This window comes from Eptatretus burgeri, chromosome 2 (assembly GCF_056783735.1).
Source record: "Eptatretus burgeri isolate ZD-2024b chromosome 2, Ebu_testis_v1, whole genome shotgun sequence".
Taxonomy (NCBI): Eukaryota; Metazoa; Chordata; class Myxini; order Myxiniformes; family Myxinidae; genus Eptatretus; species Eptatretus burgeri.
The window spans coordinates 114,103,370-114,126,088 of record NC_140962.1 but is presented as its reverse complement, the minus strand read 5'-3'; the positions used below and the strand labels follow the sequence as shown (position 1 = coordinate 114,126,088).

The window sequence follows — 22,719 nt, the reverse complement described above, 5'->3', positions numbered from 1 at the left end:
CCATCCCCTCCCTTACCTCAAATGGCCGCACAGCTGACACCGCACGTAAAAAGGCTGAATGCCAAAACTCTGTGTTTGCATCTATATATTGTGTCCGAAACCCATTGCTTTCTGTACCCACCTAATACCCAGTCGCACCCAGCTGACCCTGGACTATGTTTCCTTTTCTCTGACAAGGTGGAGAGCTTGCTGTCGACTCAGATTCTGCAACCGGTCCAGACGGCATCAGCCCACGTGTCCTAAAAACCTGCCCCTCTGCTCTTGCTCACCCCCTCTCTCTGTTCTATTCACCCTCTCATTTGCTCAAGGTCATCTGCCATCTGCTTGGAAATCAGCAAACATCACTGCCCTGCATAAAAAGGTGCAAAAACAGATCCCTGCAACTACAGACCAATCAGCTTTCTCCCAATCATCAGTTAGGTTATGGAATCCATCATCGCTTCAGACATTAAATCTTTCATCTTCCCCAATGGCTTGATTTCCGATCATCAATTTGGATTCAGACCAGGTCACTCTACCCAGGATATGCTGCTTCTACTCTCCCAATAATGGATGGAGGTCCTCAATGCAAAACATGAAATCAGAGCCATCTCCTGAGACATATCGCGTGCTTTCGATATGGTCTGGTACCCTACAATGCTCACCAAACTCTCTTCCTATGATATCCAAGGCCATCTCCACTCATGGCTCACAGACTTCCTCTCCTGTCACAGCCAAAGTGTGGCCCGAAATGGAGTTCTTTCATCCCATCTTCCTGTCCAGGCTGGAGTTCCTCAAGGTTGCGTTCTGGGCCCTGTTCTTTTTCTGGTTTTAATCAATGATCTCTCCGACTCTCTGGAAAATCCTCTATATCTCTTTGCTGATGACTCCACCCTCTGCTGTACCATCTGTCATCCCTCTGATCGGCAAGCAGCAGCTTCTTCGCTCTCTACAGATCTGGGTAAAATCACAAACTGGTCCAACACGTGGAACATGTCTTTCAATCCTGACAAATCTCACACTCTAGCCATCTCTCTCCGAAAGGACCATCTGGAACCCCACCCCCCCTCCCCCCAATCTACTTTCTCGACAATCCTGTTGAAGGAGTCCTCTCTTTCAAGCTTCTGGGTCTCACTATCTGCCATGACTTTTCCTGGGAAAGCCACATTTCCAACCTGGCCTCCAAAGCCAGTCGCAGACTGGGAATCCTCCATCGTGCAAAGTCCTTCCTCGGCCCACCTGAGCTCCTGACCACATACAAAGCTTTTCTCCGCAGCCTAATGGAGTACTGCTCTTCCATCTGAGCTAGTGCTCTCACCTCTCACCTTTCTCGGCTTCACGCCGAGGAAATCAAGGCACGTAGGATCATCAGTATCTTCCATGGTGAGGCCGAGTCTTTGGGCGTCTCACCGCAGGAATGTCGGTGGTCTTTCTGTCTTCTACCATCTCCTCTTTGTTCTCGCACCCCCCTCCACCACTTTGCTCCATTTGTGATATTTCCCCCCCTTCCCACCCCACTACCCCCTACATACCTTCACAGAGCGCTCAAGGTCCACCAGTAACACCTTCTGGTAAAACTACCAAAATCACAAATCACTGCTCACCTTCACTCTTTCATTCCTCTTTTTCTGCCTTTGAAACAAACACCCAGACTCTCTTCAATCCCACTTTTCCCTCCAGGTCTTCGAAACAGCTGTTCACCATCACATCATATCTTCCCCCATCCAAAACCACGATCTTTTCTACCTTTGTTAATTCAGTCCAAACCCAACTCCTTCAAATTCCCTGCTTTCCTTCCTGAAAGCTCCCTGTTGTGCAAGGTCCTGAAAGTCCTTGTGGTGTCCATCTTGTTTACCCCGTGTACCCCGCCCCATCCCAATCCCTTCCACAGATCTCCAAATGGCTCTGTTCTCCACTGTCTTGTCCTTCCCTTTCCTGCCCCTCCTTGTTGTGCATTCTGTGTGTTAGCTCTCATATGAGCCTCAACAATGTAAACAAAAAGAAAAAAAAGAATGTGCAAAGATTTCCTCATCTCACTGTGCAAAGCTCGCAGAGACCTCCCAAAAAGACTCATATCGGTCATTGCTGCAAAAGGCAATTCCACCAAGTACTGACCTAAAGGACTGAATACTTTTACAACAGTGAATTTTGATTTGTACATGTTTTTTGCAGGTATTGATGACATGTAACCTATTTCAACAACAACGGTGTTTCGTTTGATCCCTTGAGTTTGAAGATTAAAAAAAAAAGTCCATTTGGAAAAAATTGTTTCTGCACAATTTGTAATTCATCTGAATGTGGCATTATTGGTCAGGGGTGAATACTTTTGCAGGCCACTGTACTGTGTGTATGCATCTGTATGTATATATATATATATATATATATATATATATATATATATATATATATATATATATATATATATATATATATATTTTTTTTTTATAAAGGCTCAGCAGGTTGCATGGGCTCCATCTGTTAGGCATGAGCTTTACAGAAGTACAGCCCGATTAGATCTCCGCAGGATTGCACTGCAACCAACACAAGGAAAATGCCTAAAAAAAGGGAAACATACTGACATGGGCAGTGAGGCTGGAGTTGGACAGAACACGTAAGGGAGGAAATGGAGAGAGACAGAGAGACAAAGACAGACAGGAGAGGGGGGAGAGAGAGAGAGAGAGAGAGAGAGAGAGAGAGAGAGAGAGAGAGAGAGAGAGAGAGAGAGAGAGAGAGAGAGAGAGAGAGAGAGAGAGAGAGAGAGAGAGAGAGAGAGAGAGAGAGAGAGAGAGAGAGAGAGAGAGAGAGAGAGAGAGAGAGAGAGAGAGAGAGAGAGAGAGAGAGAGAGAGAGAGAGAGAGAGAGAGAGAGAGAGAGAGAGAGAGAGAGAGAGAGAGAGAGAGAGAGAGAGAGAGAGAGAGAGAGAGAGAGAGAGAGAGAGAGAGAGAGAGAGAGAGAGAGAGAGAGAGAGAGAGAGAGACATGGGGATAGAGAGAGAGAGAGAGAGATATGGGGATAGAGAGAGAGAGAGAGAGAGAGAGAGAGAGAGAGAGAGAGAGAGAGAGAGAGAGAGAGAGAGAGAGAGAGAGAGAGAGAGAGAGAGAGAGAGAGAGAGAGACGGGGAGAGAGACACAGAGACACGGGGAGAGAGAGACAGAGATAGGGAGAGAGACACAGAGAGACAAAGACAGACAGGAGAGGGGGGGAGAGAGAGAGAGAGAGAGAGAGAGAGAGAGAGAGAGAGAGAGAGAGAGAGAGAGAGAGAGAGAGAGAGAGAGAGAGAGAGAGAGAGAGAGAGACGGGGAGAGAGACACAGAGACGGGGAGAGAGAGACAGAGATGGGGAGAGAGAGACAGAGATGGGGAGAGAGACAGAGAGAGAGAGAGAGACACACAGAGTTGGGGAGAGAGACAAAGACGGAGAGAGACACACAGATATGGACAGAGACAGAGAGAGAAAGAGAGAAACATGCACATCCACGTGAGAGGGCTTGGTTTCTTCGGGTTATTGGGGATAGAAAAGATCACTCAGAGGAATGGAAGATGACAGGAGATGACGTTCTATCGCCTGCATGAAGTCCTGGAGAGAAATGTGCTGTTGAACCCTCTCCAAAAGTTAGTTACACCAACGGGAGAAAAAAAAAAGGACCAAAAGAGCATCGATGACCAGGTGGCTTGGATTTTGAAAGTTTAACCCCACGGGGGTTAAAGGATGAAGGCGTGTGTGCTGAAGGGCTGAGAGAATAGACGGAGTGGAAGCAGTGCATAAAAGAGAAAAAAAAACAGAGGCCACCGACCTGTCCATGATGTGAGAGCACAACAACTTGTACTTCAGCCCGATCGCAAGATATCTCAATTATTTTGTGAGATTCAGATTCAGCATCATCCAGGAGACATACATGTAACACTGGGGCACAGGGCACAGCCCCACTGATGGGCTGCATCTGCATCCAGGACTTTAACTAAAATCTAATCAATTCGTCCTCTTCAGCAACCCAACTCATCCACCAAATTTTGTCCGAGTCCGTCCAGAACTTTTTGAGATATCGTGCTATTTATCGTTTTTGGCCCCATCTCTCAATGGTGAATAATCACTTAAAAAAAAACATTCTAGTATCCAGATTTCAGATCCGGATCTTCACCAAAATCTAATCAGTTCGTCCTTGTCAAACACCCAACCTGCCAACCAAATTTCACCTGAATCCATCTACAACTTTTCGAGATATCGTGCTCACAGACAAACAGACAGGGGCGAAAACTTTTATTCAAAAAGTGAAACTGCTGATGTCGACATGAAAACAAAAATGCAGTTCCAAAGCGATCTCATTGACCCCCATTAAGAACCCATCTTACCTTGAGACGAAGTGCTGGAAATGCAAGGCCGATGAAGATGATCGAGGGTTGGAAAGGGGGGGGGAGGGGGAGAGAAATAAGAAAACACATCAATAACATTCAAGATGAAGAGTTGTTTTTGTAGCTCTATATATCAATCAAATGATGAAACTCACTCCACATCATGATAACTAAATATACGTGACCACAAAACAATCACCAGGGATGAGCTTCCCCTTGCTTAGCCTTGGTGATCACCAGCAACTTACCTTTGGCCTGCAATCCAATGATGACCATATTTTTTTTAATATCACCATATCACCTTGACCTTCAGCATTTCGTGACAGAATGCAAATGTGTAAATGAAGAAAGTGTGTCCCAATTCCATATCTATGGAATAGTTAACTTCCATATCTATGCCTCAATGGTGAAAAGAAAGCTGATTTTTGTAAGAAGTTGATCTTAGCCATTATTAGCCTCGCCCTCATGACCACCAGCATCATCAAAAGTTTGGAGGGAACTAAGCACAAAATTTAGAGACCTCTGACGGCAAATGCAGAAATCGATAAATGAAAAAGAATCACAGTGCCTGATACTCACTCTGTATCGAAACGCGTGCAAAGTAATCGAATAAGTGTCTATTAGTTCAGACTTTATACTGGCAGAGAACTGACTGAGAATTGAAAAAAAAAATGATCGATTTGTTTACCGTTACTAGGACGTTGCTAGGGAGAAAATTTTGAGAAAAAATGCTCAAAAAAAGCTCTATTTACGGGGAAAAACTGCCCGCACGCTTATGATATTGTTAAAACATCCTATATGAACAATATTTACATCGACTGCGATTTCAATTTTTCCCGAGCACCATAAATGTCAACAAGCTTTTTCAATTAATTCCATTTTGCCAAGTAACAAAATGGCGGATTTTCACGCATTGCTTAGCAACCGATGTCGGGTACCAAAAATTTGATGACAAATTTGAGGTCACCTCCTGAAATGATTGACCAGCATTACAACCTGGGTCTCACTCTACAGTATTATCATTGATATTTATCCATAACACCCTAACCCTAACAACACCCTAACAACACCCTAACGGCGCTTATAAGATACACATTCACATCGAGAGAATCGGGGTCTTCCCATCGATTCTGAACTGCTGACCGAATCCCATCGACCCTGACCCGTGTTTCACCGACACCATCAAATCAGAACAGATCAAATCCACATCCACATTAACGGTTCATGTAAATTACGATGGTATTTTTAAACTTCAACAATCATCACCTTTTTTTTTTTAAACAAACTTTCGAATGTTTACATCCCCTCCCTTGCTGTACTGCACGTTATATACGGTGCTTGCTCAAACCCGATGCCATCTTTTAATCCCTTTCTTACCATCGGATGCTCCTTTGTGCCATGTTGCTCGCTGTTTAACGATTTTCAAAACGCAGTGTGCGAGAGATTCCGTCACAATACCAAACACCTGACAGCGCAACAAAGGGGTGGGCATTTGTGACGTCACAAAGTCAGCGAACGGATTACCGTATTTATTAGAATATCAAGCGCCCCAAAAATGTAAGGCGAATGGCAATTTTTTTGGGGGGAGGGGAAACGTAAATAAAACAACACTTACGGTAAATGCGAGGCACACGTAAATTAATTTATTTAAAGTTAAAATGAAAATAAACTGGAATCTGGATTCAGCTGTGTTTCCTCACCAATCCGCTGGTGGCTTAAGCACTCAAACAAGCTCTCCAACAAAACGGTTGCTAAGGAACGGCTGGCTTGGCAAGCACGAGTTATCTGATTGGTCTTGACACACGTCCCTGTATAATCCAATTCCACAAGTCGCCATTTTGTCTGAATCTCGATATGCCACAAACACTGAGAGCGTGAGCGACGAATCTGATTGGTCGAGATGACGTAAAATGGCGCAAATATTTTTTCATGCACTCGAAGGTTTTTGAAAATGTCAAAAAATAGATTTGAGTTCTCCAGTGCTCAAGTGTATAATTCAATTGAAATGAAAAAAATAGAAGTCTTAAAAGCTGCAGATGAAAAAAAAAAAAAAAACTTATTTCCAGAAATATACCGCCATTGATGCAGCGACTTTTACACCGTCTTATTAATATGTTGAATTAGTTATCCGTGCATGTTGTTTGTGTCCTTCATGACATCACTATTTGCGAGTAATCAAAAAACATTATCGTATTCAGATTCGGATCTTCACCTAAATGTAATCAATTCGTCCTGGTCACACACCGAACCTGTCCACAAAATTTGATCTGAATCCATCCACCTTTTGAGAATCAATCCACGCTGGCGGAAGTAATTATGTATCGTTTTAAATTATTATTATTATTATTATTATTATTATTATTATTATTATTATTATTATTATTATTATTATTACTAGTGCGAACCCGTACGTGCGTAGCCGTACGTGCAAAAAAAAAAGAAGAATCGTGACGTCAATTGTGATGTCATAGCACCGTGTCCTGTCATTGGTTGGGTAAAGCATGAGTCACATTTGCTCTGCGACTCGGATACGGCGGCCGTACCCCCCCCCATGAATTGACAGAAACGTGCGGCGGCTGCAGAGTTTCTGAGGTGGCCTCAGGGTGGCCCTACGCCGTATGGCTATCTTTTACAGGCCGTAGGGGTCTCCGAGGAATTAAAGCGCGGAGTTATAACTTTTTTCATTTCTAGGTTGGCCGTAGCAATTCGACAAGCCGTAGCCATGACGTAGATGTGTTCCACGTCGACCGTACGTAGGGCGTACGGTGGGCTTGCGTTATCCGTGCGTTTTCCATAGGCTCATCAATTAAAAATGAATTTTGCCAATCCCCAAAAAATTACGGCGGCCGCACTATTTCCACGTTCGCCTTAGGGCTCCCCTGCGGTCCCCCTGCGGTCGCCTTGCAGGCACCTTGAGGCTTGCGTCTGCCTTGAAAATTCTATGGCCACCGCAGGGATGCCCTAAGGTCACCGTACGACATCAAATCAAAGACCGTACGGAACCCCCACGTTTTCGGTCTCCACAATTTCTAAATACCCCGTGAGGCTCCCCGAAAAATAAAAACATATGTGACTGCTGCATTGTGTGACCATGGAAATACTGCAGTCGCCCTATATTGCTAGTGGCCGTAGATTTTTTAGACCCTACGGCCACCGAGCCAAATGTGACTGAAGGATAAATAAATGGCCATAACTTGGGAACCACTTGTCCGATTAATATCAAACCTTGAAAAGGCACATCCACAGGTCCCCAGCAATATACCTGGCAAGTTTCAATTAGATCGAACCAGTGGTTGTCAAGAAATAGCAGTCACAGACAGACAAACAGACAGCCAAACACACAGACAGACAGACAGACACACATAGATTGCTGGAATTAAAGATAGATGATTATTATTACGTCTGTATTTGGGTAGCAAGCCGCCAAGGCTGGGTAACTTATTGTTTTAATCCTGGATTTTTTTTCGATAATTATGAAGTCATCGGTCACGTGGTACGGGCGCCATCTTTAAAAAACCAAATAACTTTGGACCTCTGTATCTCTGAAACCATGCTATGGAAAAAATTGAAACATGGCACATGGCAAGAACTCCTCGTGCGGAAGATGTGTGATTTTTAGATCCTCGTTGAGGATCTCCAAGTCTTACTCACGTTGTTCTTCTTGTGACTTTTTTGTTTCACAGCCTTCAGTTGTCATCGAAACTTCCTGAAACTTGACATATATATGTAAAAATACCCTGCGCAGACGGTAACTATCTCCGATTTTGAAAATTCCTCCTAGAAAAAAAGTTATGACGTCAAAATATCTCCGCTAATGGAAATCGCCTAAAAAATTATCTCCGAAACTAGGCAAGCTGTTTGAATTTTGTCTGCGGGAATCGAACAGGGCATTCGCAGAGATGAATTACCGCACATACGATACATCACTATGACGTCATATCAATTTTATGACGTCATTCCTATTTTTTGACATTTTTTTGTTTCACAACCCAGAGTTTTCATCAGATCTTAGTGAAACTTGCCATGTATATGCAGAAAGCCCACGTGCAGGCAGTAACCATCTCCGATTTTGGAAATTCTTCCTAGAAAAAAATTTGACGTCATAATATCGCCGCTAATGGAAATCGCCTCCACCATTATCTCCGAAACTAGGCAAGCTGTTTGAATTTTGTTTGCGGGAATCAAGCCGGGCATTAGCACAGATAATTTATCGCAAACCTGATACATCACAATGACGTCATATTCGTTTTATGACGTCATCATTAAGAGGACGAGGATCTTAGCTCATTTGAGCTTGTTTGTGACATCATCGGTGAAGTGGTATCCCAGTGAAAATTCGACATGGAGAACACTGCATCGGAAAAATTTGAAATTCCTTCAGCCTCATCTCCGCAACAATTCACTGCAGAAAAAATATTATTATGACGTCAAAGTTCATGTGGTTTCGCAGCCATATTGTTTTGAATTTTTTTTTTAATCTTCTTTTCCATAACAGCTGGACTAATTGAGGTTAAACTTTACACACACATTCCCCATGACATCCTTTTACAAGTTTGTTAATTTCTTATTGAAAGGTCACATGGTTTGTCTGCTATATTGGATTTAGCCTAAAACATATTTTAAAAAATCTTCTTGAGAAAGGCTGGACAGATCGAGGGAAAACTTCACACAAATGTTCCACAAGCCATGTGTGTACGAGTGTGTTAAGGAATAATTGATGTCACATAGTTTGGCCATCCTATTGGATTCAAGAAAAATATTCAAGAATGTTTTCTCTGGAACCACAACTCATGGGGAATGGGTTTTTCTTTATGTCATTGGTACCTTTGTTAAGACATCATTGGATATGTAGAATGGCTACATGTGATCAGTATGAAAATTTTTGAGGGTCATCTCGGCATAAAATGGTCCACAGAAAAAAACAAAAAACAATTGGAGTCATTGGTCACGTGATTTGGCAGCCATGTTGTTTAAAAAATAAATAAATAAATAACCATCAAAAATCTTTGAAGTGGCTGAACAGATCGAGGTGAAACTTATTACTGTTGAGACAAAAGGTGAAAAGGTGAAAGGTGAAACAAAAATACACGTATTACTGCCTATCCATGAGGAACAAAAGGTTTACACACATGTCATCGGTGACATGGTTTGGCAGCCATATTTTATTGAAGAACAATATTAAATGTTTTCTCAGGAACAACTTAATCAATCGATGTGAAACTTCACAATTATGATCTAGCAGTGATGGGGAATATATGTTTTAAATTTCAACTTCATCAGACACATGGTCTGGCAGCCAGAATTATTTAATTTTTGATCTGGGTTCTTTTCTTCCTCTTTTTTTGAATTCGGCTCACTTGGCTGTTCCCGGATGGGGTTGAGGGCAGAGGAGTTGCAGCTGAAATGCAAATCCTATCCAAGTTCCTCGTGATGGACCTTCATCTTTTCTTTTTGCATGTTCGGGTTACTTCTGATCACTGCAATGCTTGTACTTCTTTGGTCTTCCCTTTGATTTGAATTGAATTTATTTTAATCCCATTTTGAATTGAATAATAATAATAATAATAAACGTCATGGATCAGGGTCAAGCGTCCAATGAAAGCGGGATGTCTTGGGACCCGGTCATCACTGCCAGCAGTGAGCCTGGGGCTGGTTTAAAATGGTTAGGGTGGCTGGTTTGGGATTTTAGGGTTCTGAGTTTGAGACCCGTTGCCAACTTAACACCAGGTGGGGTTGACTCAGCCAATCGTCCTTCTGAGGTTGGTGAAATTAAGACCAGTGTACTGGTTTGGGGCACAGCATCAGCAGCAGAGTTGTGCCCAAACAAAATGATAGCTACCCAGCAGCCAAATGCAAGAAGAAGAAGATGTGTGGATATTACTCCAAGTATGTAAACAAGGTAGGGATGGTCAGAAGAAATTATCATGTGAAACCATCTCTACATCTATCTTTGAATAATGGTTATTCCTGGAAAAGACTGTGTGTGTGTGTGTGTGTGTGTGTGTGTGTGTGTGTGTGTGTGTGTGTGTGTGTGTGTGTGTGTGTGTGTGTGTGTGTGTGTGTGTGTGTGTGTGTGTGTGTGTGTGTTCAATATAGCCTGGTCTTTTCTCGAGACAACCATTATATTCAAAGAAAGTTTCACATGATAATTTCTTGTGACCATCCCCACCTTGGTTGCATACTTTTTGGAGTCACATCCCTGCATCCTTTTGCATTTTTAGCTCACCTGCACTTGTCAGGTGAGCTCGAATGTGATCGAGCAGTCTGCAGGTGTGAGAGTCATGGTCAGTCGGTGAACACTTCAATCATTATCGCTTGAACCGAACGAGCAATTTTGATGAAACTTCGCGACAAGCCCGATGAAGGTGTATTGACCCCATCAAAACTTGCACTCATTAAGGGGGGTCTACAGGGGGCTTTTGACACCCTCAAAATCGGTGTTTGCTCTTTTCTCTGAAACTACACACACAATTTCAGTGGAACTTCACCACAACCTTCTCGGTTTCTAGAGGAAGCTTTGCACAACACGGGCAACGGCTCGGGACACCGAAACAACCGACGACGCAGCTTCACATGGAGTTTCCCTTTGTTCGTGAACAATCCAAGACGGCTCGTCTGACGTCACGAATCGGGGAGCACGTGCGGGATGACGTCACGATTCAGGGAGCACGTGCGGGATGACGTTACGAATCGGGGAGCACGTGCGGGATGACGTCACGAATCAGGGAGCACGTGCGGGATGACGTCACGAATCGGGGAGCACGTGCGGGATGACGTCACGAATCGGGGAGCACGTGCGGCCGCTTGTGGTTAATTAGCGGCGATAATCACCTCAGCGTTCTGCTAAATGTTTCCTCTGAGGGCGTTTTGCTGTTTCTGGAATAATAAAAAGCGTCGCGCTGCGCTCGGTGGGGGTCTTTGGTTTAAACTTCGAGGGGAGCAATCGTGACGCATCAGCACGTTTGGAGCAGCACTCTCTCCGTCGGACGTCATGGCTCACGTCGGTGCTCGAACACTCGTGTCCAACGACACTTCGGAATCGAACGCGTCGGAGGAGAAAGAAAAACGAACACCCAAGTAAGTTTCTGTGAAGGTTTATTTTATTTTATTTTATTTATTTATTTTTGCACTACATCAGTGACGCAGCCACCACCCCCCAGCCAATGATGCAACCCACAATCTTGTGCTGCACATGAAGGAGGAGGAGGAGGAGGAGGAGGATAGACCAATATCTGGAGATACGAAGGAAGAGGGAGGGAGGGAGGGAGGAGGGGGGGGGTCGTGAATGCTTCTGTTATTTCCAGTTGCGATGTATGGATGTGAGTCTTGGACGGTGAAAAAATAAAGATTGACAGTTTTAAATTGTGGTGTTTGAGACTATTATATATATATATATATAATGACGAGTTTATCTGGACCATGGCCAAATGTAACCCAAATTTGGTGGCATTCTGACTGGTGGGTCTGGAGAATTTTTTTTTTGTTTTTTTTGAAAAAATTTACTAAGTCGGCCATTTTGACATACTTGAAGTCACGTGACCGGATCGAGCTTCGCAATTCCTGTCACCAGTCCGGAGAGGGACGTTGTTGCCAAATTTCAGCCGGATCGGCCCAGCGGTCTGGCCGGACAGGTCGAAATAGGAGATGTGCAGAATGAGGTCAGGTCAGGTATGGGGGCATGTCCCGGAGCATGTCCCGGAGCAGTGCGTCGCTGCGTCCACTTGGGACCTCCGTCTGGCCATCTCATGGTGGAAAAGATTAGGAGAGAATTCATGGGGTGGACAAGATTGATACAGAAGGAAACTCGGTGTGGGGGGTGGGGGGCTGGCAGTTTGGGAGGGGTTTAACAAGGTTAGAAAAATTATGGTTTTGTAATTGGGGATAATCTAAGATGGTGGTGAACAGCTGTCTTGAAGACCTGAGGGAAGAATGTGATTGAATGATTGAAGGGTATGTGGACTTCTGTTCCACAGGAAGGAAAAAAAAATCAGTGGAGGACAAAAAAAAAAGAACAGTGATGTTGAATGAGGGTTTGTCAGATGCTCTTTTTGGATAGAGATTGAGAGCGAGATTTGTCACAATTGAAAAACTTCTTCCAAATGTTTGAAAAGCTTGTGATTTTTGTCTGTCTGAAACCAAATTGGTGATCTGGGTTGAGGCTGTTGGAGAAAAGGAAAGATTTCATATCATCTAATAAAGAACCTTCCTGAAAGTCCCTGTCGTGTCCATCTTGTTCACCCTGTGCACCCAAGCCCACCCCACCACATCCCTCTCCCTTCCACAGATCTAATGTCTGTTCCCCACTGTTTTGTGCTTCCCTCTCCCGCCCCTCTTGTCACCTGCTCCCTTCATGATACGTTCTGTGTATTAGGTCTTGTACGAGCCTTGACATTGTGCATTAAAACAAACAAGCAGTCATACTGGTACTTACGAAATCGTCAACTTGACCTCTGACCTTGTCTAATAAAAGCTGTCTCGAGAATAGTGACTCAAACCAGAAGTTTCTACGATGATTCTGTACCAAACCATAAAAATCGAATCGTTGACCTCACTGTGACCTTGACCTTTGACCGATTTTGACCAAAATCTAATCAGCACGAGCCATCACCCTCCTGAAGCACGTGGTGTAATTTGACATTGGTAGCTTCTTCCGTTCTCGAGTTATCGTGCCTACAAATAAACACACACAAACAAACAGAACGGAACTGATCAATATACTTACGAAATCTTTAGATTTCGTAAGTAACAAGCAGTCATAGACTGGTACTTACCAAATCGTCAACTTGACTAAAATCTAATCAGCGCTCACCATCAACCTTCTGAATCACATGGTTTAATTTGACATTGGTAGCTTCTTCCGTTCTCGAGTTAGCGCACACACGCACACGACGGAAGTCATCAATATACTTACGAAATCTTTAGATTTCTTAAGTTAAAAAAAAAAACCTGCAATTGATTCCATGACATTGCTGATTGAAAGCAAGCTAATAGGACTGTAAAACGTGCTGATCGGGCTGGGGTTGAGTGATTGGTTCATTTTGTCCCATCTACAAACGTTGGTTTATGATTGAGAATGACCTTTATTTCAATTGAGTGTTTTATTTTAAACACTAATTGGAAAACGAATCTGTACTTTAGCAACACATTGCCTTTGAATTCGTACCGATGGTGCATGCACAGGGATGCACGAGATATTTTTGAGTCTTTATACCTGTCTGGCAATCAAAATTGAAAAAATCATTCCAAACGGTAATCTCGCTGTTCTTGAGGACCTCATAAAGGGTGCAAATGGGCACAAATAACTAATATAATGTGTAAAAATAAGATTGTGTAAACATTACATCAATGGTGGTAAACTTCTAAAAAAATTTTTTTTCTCCAATCTTTATAATCTTTTTAAAACTTAATTGAATTGTATACTTAAACACTGTAGAGCACAAATGGCTGCCTTAACACTTTCAATACCCTTCCCTTCCTGCTTGGTAGCATCAAAATATTGCTGAATTGTAAAACAGATGATGCACAAGATCGTCTCATTGGTGTTTTCCTTTATAACTGAGAGCTTGACATTAACTCATTCATTTATTGGGAACCATTACAAATTATTACTCCAAAACCACACGTCCACATTTTTTGGGCTTGATCCTGTTCCTCTTTTGCTGACACCAGCTCACCTGCTTCAGACAATTTGTGCTCAACAGGGATGCAAGTTGCAGATGTGCAAAAGTATGAAGGGTTTGCCGTCTGGGTCACTTGTGGCTCCTGACCCGCTTTCCAACCTTTACCCTGAAGCTGATTGGACGAAATAGTTCGGTGAAGAAGCTCGCTCTGCAGATAACTGGATTGCAGAAGAAACATCTGTGAACAATCTCTCAACCACCCTGCAAGCAACTAAGCCTCTGTGAGTCTACTTTTGGGGCTCTCATGATGACTGTCACACAGGCAAAAGCCTTGAGATTGACATGGACAGATGCTGTTGTTGAAATGTGGAGATATTTGGAGGAAGCCAACATCCTCACGAATGATTATGATCCTCTGCTGTGATGGAGAGTGAATGAATTATATCCACAACGTCATATACTGGCCAGGAAATACCTTTGCACCCCCGCAACTTCCATTCTTGCTAAGCATGTGATTTCTGAAGCAGGTGAGCTGGTGTCGGCATAAAGGGACAGGATCAAGCCTAAAAAAGTGGACATGTTTTTTTTTTTTTTTTTTAACAAGAATAATAATTTTAAAGAGTTTCTAATAAATAAATTGAATGAATGTCAAGTTCATAGTTATAAAGGCAAACACCAATTTGACTGCATAATCTGTTTTTACTATTCAGCAAAATTTTGAAATAAATGTTTTGATGCTACTGAGCAAGAATCAACATCTTTGCAAACGTAAAATAAATTTTATTTTGTTGATACTTTTGGCCATGTAGTGTATGTGAACACCTGCTCGTCCAACATCTCATTCCAAAATCATGGGCATTAATATGGAGTTTGTCCTCTCTTTGCTGCTATAATAATCTTCACTCTTCTGGGAAGGCTTTGCACTAAATGTTGGAACATTGCTGCGGGGATTTGCTTCCATTCAGCCGCAAGAGCATTGGTATGGTGGGGCACTGTTGGGTGACGAGGTCTGGCTCGCAGTCGGAGTTCCAATTCATCCCAAAGGTGTTTGGGGTTGAGGTCAAGTTCTTCCACACTGATCTCAACAAACCATTTCTGTAGGGACCTCACTTTGTGCACAGGGGCATTGTCATGCTGAAACAGGAAGGGGCTGAGTCGTCAAAGTCACTGAGCTATTCAGTACGGCCCATTCTGTTGCCAGTGTTTGTCTATGGAGATTGCATGGCTGTTTGCTTGATTTTATACACATGTCAGCAATGGATGTGGCTGAAATGGCCGAATCCACCAATTAGAAGGGTTGTCCACATACTTTTGGCCATGTAGTGTATTTGTATGTGGTATAGCCAGCAAATTTAGAATGGGCAGATTTTGAAAACAGAATTCACCTTCTCGTACTCAAGATGATGTTGGTTGGTCATTGAGGATCAAATGGCATGAACAGCAGTGAACCATGCTTCATTTCATGGTTTATAAAGACGTGCTAAGGAGACCATGCAGCTTAGAAGATTGCGTCTCGTGACTTGGGCTCGCTCTGCTAATGATTAGATGTAGTCATGTGGCACCTATCGGCATAACACAGCTGCTTTTACACTCTTTGTGTGGTAACTTGGTCTTCAGACTTTGATCTGGTAGGGGGGGTGGGAGGTCTAAAAGCGGTTGACTGCTCCGGGAGCTTTTGACGCAGACTGAATTGGATTTGAACCAGGATATCTGAGCCACGGTGGCTGTAACTGTTTGCATCTTTCTGGACTGTTCATACTTGTCTATATTTAAGCTCTCCTATATCCAATCATTCGATCAACTACTGATTGCTCCTTGTTGATCTCTGCAGGGAAGTGCGTGAAGCTGCTGAGGCACTGCTGGTCTCGGGCCGTAGCCACATCATTTGCAAGCGTATTACTGAAGCTGTCGATGCATTTGGTGAAGCCTGCGCACTTATGTATGTTCTCCATTGTATAATTTAGTGCATTTGTTTATGTGCATCTCCAAATTGTCTGAGATAACAAAATATTTTGTGTTCGTGTTGCATTGAGAGCTCTCATTCACAGCCATCCCGAGTCACATGTTTAGAAATAGTGTAACCATGCTCCCTTTCCCAAATCAAAGTTGATTTCTGATCTCCCTTCTGAATTTTCATTCTCCAGTGCAGCAACATTTGGTGAAACTTCTGATGAATGTGGCGAGGCATACTTGTGTTATGGCTCTGCCCTTCTGGAGATTGGAAGGTTGGTGTATTTCATGATTTTATATCTGTTGGATATTGGTTTGAAAACAAATCTTAAATAATTGGAATTTGGATTTGTGAGTGATTTTGAAAAAAATTACATTGTTATTGCATTTCTGCACAAAGAAATCCAAATAAACTTTTTGCTGCTTGGAAAAGTCTATTTACTTCTATAGTTTTCTGAAAATTGAAATAGTATTTTATTTACACTGGTTTAAATGATTGACAATTTCTATTGCCTTTTCTGCAGTGAGAAAATCTAACTTCTGCTGAATTTTTTTTCTTTTGCATACAGAATGCAGAGAGATGTTCTTGGGGATGCAGTTGAAGGACTTCCCAACACTGATGACAGCCATGCATCTTTTGTGGAGCAGGACAGCCTGGATGGTATGTGAAACGTGTGTTGTAATTGGGTTTTTAAAAATTGTTTTTATTTTTCCCTTCCTTTCTTCCAATGTTTAGTCTTGAGTTGAATGGAATTTCATAATGCTGGATTTAAAAAAAAAAAATTTTCAATTTACACTGTTTAGGCTATACAAAGTGGTTTAATTGTTAACTTGTGATGTAATATCCACTGATTGGCAACTCGTGTGGCTGTGTCCATGTATTTTTTTTCGCTCTTTGTAATTCCCATCTGGGAAATGTTTGGAAATGTTTCGTCGATACTGGTTATGTTGGAGAAAACATCAAATTTGATCAATCCTCCTCTCCTGGTTTGTCTGCTCCCTTGGTAGTCGAGGAATGTTCTGTCCCATTTGAATGTTTTAATGTCAAATTTACTTGCTCTAAATCCATAATTGGCATAAATGATGAAATGAATGTAGATCCTGGTTTACTTTATCTGATGTTTTTTAATCGTTTTAAAGATTGCCTTATCAAATTGCATCGTCAAACAGTTATAAGACAACTTGATCCTTTCTAAATAAATAAATAAAAACTTGCACAAAATCGTTCATTTCTCTTTGTTATTCTGCCTAATTTGGTTTTCTGTTCTGCTTGTGCATAAAGCAAATAATCTCTTCTCTGTTCAAAACAGAATTTAGCTCAAGGAAATGTCTGAAATATTAACAATTTAATGCTCACGAGGCCATCCTTTGGTTGTAACCTTTTTCAAAATCTAATTTCCATCTATAAATCCTTAACATTGCCATTTTTAAAATTGTTTTTCACAGGTCAACCTTTTTATTATTTTTTTTCTTTTCTTGCAAACGTCGTCGAGGCTTTTGGAAGAGCTAGTACACTGAATGGATCAGGACATAGGCCACAAAATGTGCATGCATGGAGAAGGAAACTTAGGAGGGAAAACTGGAACCTCAGAGGGATTTGTGTGGTGTGGTTAATTAGAAAAGATCATGGTTTTGGATTGGGGACTGTCTGATTGTGGTGAACAACTGTCTTGAAGATCTGTAGGGAAGAATGAGATTTAAGAGGATGTGGAAGTTGATTCTGCAGGCAGAAAAAAAGAACAAATGAGTGGAGGTGAGATGATCCTGCATTTGGGTAGTTTTACTAGAAGAGGGTTGATCAGGGGGTTGGGGGGAGGAAGCAAAGCATGGAAAGGGCAGAGGGTGCAAGACCAGAAAGGAGGTGGTAGAAGGCAGAGACCACTGGCATGTCTGCGATGGCGAAGTGATGGGCCTGGAGACTCTGCTTCAGTGTGGGAGATTCCATTGGTCTTGAAGGCCTTGGTTTCCACAGCATCAAGCTGAGAAAGATGAGGCAGGAGAGCCATTACAAGCTGTTTATGAAGGCCTTGTAGGTTAAAAGTTCAGGTGTGCCAAGGAAGGGCTTTGTATGACTGAGGATGCCCAGTTGGTGACTGGCTTTGGAGCCCAACATTGAAATGTGGTTTGTCCAAGAAAGATCATTGCTAATAAGTCCCAAATGGTGGAATGACTGAACCTCCTCAAGATGATTGCTTAGAAAGTAGATTGGTGGGTGGGGAGGGGTTGCCAGATGGTTTTCGGCGAGAGCTTGTGATGAGGGTATGAGATTTGTTCGGATTGAAAGGCGCATTGCAAGAGTTTGACCAGCTTGTGATTATTATTTTTTTTTTGTCAAGGTCTGAAGAAAGGGATGAGGAATGTTGTGGCAGAGGGTGGAGTCGTCAGCAAATAGCTGGACGATTTTCCAGTCGGAGATCCATGATTGCTTAGCGTAGGACTGGGCCCAGAACACTGCCTTGGGGCTCTCGAGCCTTGACAGGGAGAGATGAAAGGATTCTGCTGAGATCCACATGGTTATGACTGTGGAGGAAGTCAGTAAGCCATGTGTGGAGTTGGTCTAGGATGCCATTGGCACAGACTGGCATTCTCCCCGGCTCTCTAAACCATCAAAAGTACAAGATATGTCCAGAGACATGGAGCTGAAGTAATGTCTAACATTGAGAGCATCCATCCATTGTTGGGTGAGTAGAAGTGACCCAGTCAAAAGCCAAATTGATCTAAGATTAGGTTCGAGAAAAGGAAGGTTTTCATTTCAACCGTGATAGATTCCATGACCTTGCTGATAGGTCAGTAGTTGAGCGTATCGGTTTCTGCACCTTTTCGCTCCCAGAATATAGTTTCTGGGGAGCTTGTGCAATTGCACATCCATCTGTTCATAAACGCATGCAGCTTCTATGACACTTGACCACAGCCTTCATTGCCCAGTATTTACTAAGGTTTCTTCATAGCATTAAAAATACTTGGGTCCTAAGGAAGTCTATGGGAGTGGGTGGGGAGTTAGTTGCTCCCCAAAATAGTCGTGGACCCAGTGTCGCGGGGAAGATATCCCTGGTTCCTCTCCGGACTCACTGGGAATCACAGGCCGTCATACACGAATAACTTCATGTGGCGGGTTGCTAATCGACCACAAACACCAATATCTTGACCATATGACCCAGTGTCCTCTGTTTTACAACCGTTTAACTTGGAATGCATAGTTGCCTTGTCGTGAAATCATGCCCTCTATGCATACTTGCATTACCGTATCAGGTGCAGCTGAGCGGAGCTGCCAAGTATGCACCAGCTATTATGCATATTTTGTAAGATGATGTCCTGGCTGAGCTAAGGCGTGCACCATGCCAGACCAACATATGGAGGAAAGGACAAAAACAATCTGGGTTTATAACAAGCACATTTATGCTGACAAACCTAGGAAAGTTATGTGGCACAGTATTGGGATTTATTGCCAATGTACAGCAGGGGAAAGTAAGGAATTTGTGGGTGCAGCAAAAGAATTTGTATGCAATATTCACAAAAGACTGCACAGTGACCCTGAATCAACTTGTGCAATCTTAACTTGTGTTATCGCACACCCACACAATAGCCCAGAGAGATGAGAAGCAGTTGAGGATTAGTGATCTGACACCTGGCACGGTCGATGGACCTGCCCAACCCAAAATGCTTAGGAATTGGGAAGGAGGGAGAAATACTGAAGGTTTCCATGGTGATGGGTGCAAGTGTCGTGCAGCGTGGTGTAAGAGGAAGATGTAAGGTTTGCTCTGAAAAGAATGGTTGTTCGGTACTTGACAGTGCCGATTGCTTGTGTGCTTCCACAGTAGACGAGAGATAGATGGTAGAGAAAGACCCCATTGGAATGGTGTCATGGTTGCTGCTGGATGCAGCTGAACTGAGCTTCTGAAATGGGAAGGGTCCCGGCCTGTAGTCGTCACTCGCTCTGATTCTTTGCTTTGCTGTGCTGACTCATGGCATTAATGGCTGACCCTGCATTTTGAACAAAAACTCACCCAGACTCTTCAATTGCACTTTCCTTCAAGGTCTTCAAAATATCTGTTCACCACCATCTTATATTCCCCCATCCAAAACCATGATATTTTCTATGCCATTAATCTAACCCAAACCCACCACCTTCATATTCCCTGTTTCCTTCCTGAAAGTCCCTGTGGTGTCCATCTTGCATAGTGCAAGTGTCGTGCAGCGTGGTGTAAGAGGAAGATTTAAGGTTCGCTCTGAAAAGAATGGTTGTTCGGTACTTGACAGTGCCGATTGCTCATGTGCTTCCACAGTAGACGAGAGATGGTAGAGAAAGACCCTATTGGAATGGTGTAAGAATGAGTGTAATGGTGCTGCTGGATGCAGCTGAACTGAGCTTCTGAAATGGGAAGGGTCCCGGCCTGTAGTCATTCGCTCTGATTCTTCGCTGTGCTGACTCGTGGCATCAATGTGCTGACCCCTCCTCCCCCCTGCATTTTGAACAAAAACTCCCCCAGACTCTTCAATCCCACTCTTCCTTCAAGGTCTTCAAAATAGCTGTTCACCACCATCTCATCTTTCCCCCATCCAAAACCATGATCTTTTCTATGCCATTAAGCCAACCCAAACCCACCACCTTCATATTCCCTGTTTCCTTCCTGAAAGTCCCAGTTGTGTCCATCTTGTGTACCCCAACCCCATACCTCTCCCTTTCACAGATCTCCACATGTGTTGATTTAATATAACCCCTTGTTGCATTCTGTGTTGACCTGCTGCTGTGCTGTCAATGGTTCTCGCATGTTGTCTTGCATTTCCATGAGGCATGACTTTATATCCGAATGAGTAAAGGGAACCAAATGTACTTTTTTTTTTTTTTGTATAACTGCCCAGTGATTAACAAGAGTGAATGTACTTTCACCATCCAAAAATCATGTGTTCATCCATTTAATGTAGCTGGTACATTCTTTGCATAAACTAATTTATTACTTGATAAGATGAAGCATACAGGATGGTGGCCTTGTATCTGTTTCCAATCATGTATAAATAGGTGCAAAATCCTTTTTTTTTTTTAATTTAAATCCTGGAGCAGATATTGGTCATGATCATGAACTTAATTATGACGAAAATTAAGTTGAGAAGGAAAAGCAGAAAATGGCCAAGTAAGATATGATTGAGAAAAATTGACGTGTGCTACAATAGCTGAATGTTTTAAAGCAGAAGTTGGTGGATGTTTTGCTTCATATTTGATTATTGCTAACGTACAAACAATTGCAGGAACCTTTGAAAATGTTGCACATGTAACCATAATTAGGGTATTCGGAAAAAGAAGCAATCCTGATGAATCAAGTTTTGAATAAATGCGTTGAAAGAAGGGAACTTGAGGCCAAACGTTTTGATAATTAATGGACATTGATACTATGCAAGAACATGAAAAGGGAAATATCTCGTGCTCAATAAGAGTGGATAAATCGGCAATGTTCTGAAATTGAATGATTTAAATGAAAATAAAACAAAAAAGGATGTAATATCGTGAAAACTCTTAACATCATGCCAGTCAGAAGAACAGACAAAAATTAGAAGGGCACTCAGTTGAGCGCATACCTCCACCCTGTAATGCCTGATCCATGATGACAGATCTGGCCTAATACATTTTTGAAATGTCATGCTCAATATCGTTTTTGAGCCTTATCTTCCAATGATGAATCACTTAAAAAATATCTGGTAGTCGGATCTTCACCAAAATCGAATCGATTTGTCTCGGTCACTCACCCAACCTCTCAAAGTTTCGTCTGAATCCGTCCACAACTTTTTGAGATATTGTGCTGTATATTAGTTTAGCCCTATCTGAATGGTGAAGAATCACTTGAAAAAATTATCAAATCTGGATTTTCAACAAATTGAATAAATTCTTGTCGCACTCAGCATGTCCACCTAGTTTCATCTGAATCTGTCCAACTTTTTGAGATATTGTGCTGTATATCGGTTTTGAGCCCTATCTCTCTGGTGAAGAATCGCTTAGATTCTTGTCGGATCTGTATCCGGATCTTCACCAAAATCTAATCTGTTTGTCCTTGTTGCACACCGAAACTGTTCACAAAATTTAATCTGGATTCGTACACAGACAAAAGGGTGAAAACCTAACCATCTTCACCTTCGGTGGTGGAGGTAACCGGATGAAGTTTTAGAAAGATAGGGGCAGTATTGCTTAGAGCTTTGTAAGTATAATTGTGATATAGATGAGTTAAAGTTGGAGAGCTGTATGAGCTACCACCAATATTTCGAGAAGAGGTAGAAAAAGCGATTAATAAATTGGCAAATCTCCAGGCACTGACAATATTCGTGCTGAATTGTTAAAAGCAGGTGGAGAAGCCATGATGGATGTTTTGCATAAAACTTGCAACATAGTTCTCAAGTCTGCAAAGTGGACTGAGTCAATAGTGATTCCTCTACTGAAAATGGAGAATTTGAGGTATGTTGTGATCATCGAACCATGATCATTAATCATCCTCGTAAAGTTTTTCTACAAATCTTGCTTATGCGCATGAAATCGATGCCCGGACATATACTTGATACTCAGGGTTGTTTTACTGAAGGTCGCAGCAAGGAACAACATATCTGTAATCTTAGAATCCTCATAGAAAAATATACTGACCATGACCTAGAATTGTATCTCAATCTCATTGCCTAAAAAAGAGCTTTTGATAGAGTTTGGCAAGAAAGGTCTTTGGCTTACGATGCAAAAATATAACATTTGTCAATTTAATTCCTGTAATAAGATCACTTTATGAACCTGCAAAAAGTAAAGTTTATTGTGAATGGCTTCAGGTAAAAAGGTGTGTTCTCTCACCAGCT

At 42.4% G+C, this 22,719-nt stretch overlaps 1 protein-coding gene across 1 annotated transcript in view; it reads left to right on the top strand.

Moving 5' to 3' along the window:
• Positions 1–11,091: 11,091 nt before the first annotated feature.
• The window catches only part of LOC147032866 (uncharacterized), a 44,336-nt gene continuing 32,708 nt past the window's right edge, over positions 11,092–22,719 (top strand). Inside the window, exons 1-4 of the mRNA XM_085870806.1 lie at positions 11,092–11,404; positions 15,779–15,886; positions 16,092–16,172; positions 16,467–16,558. Coding sequence (XP_085726932.1) covers positions 11,319–11,404; positions 15,779–15,886; positions 16,092–16,172; positions 16,467–16,558 — 367 coding nt within the window. The 5' untranslated portion in view covers positions 11,092–11,318. The remainder of the gene's footprint in view (positions 11,405–15,778; positions 15,887–16,091; positions 16,173–16,466; positions 16,559–22,719) is intronic.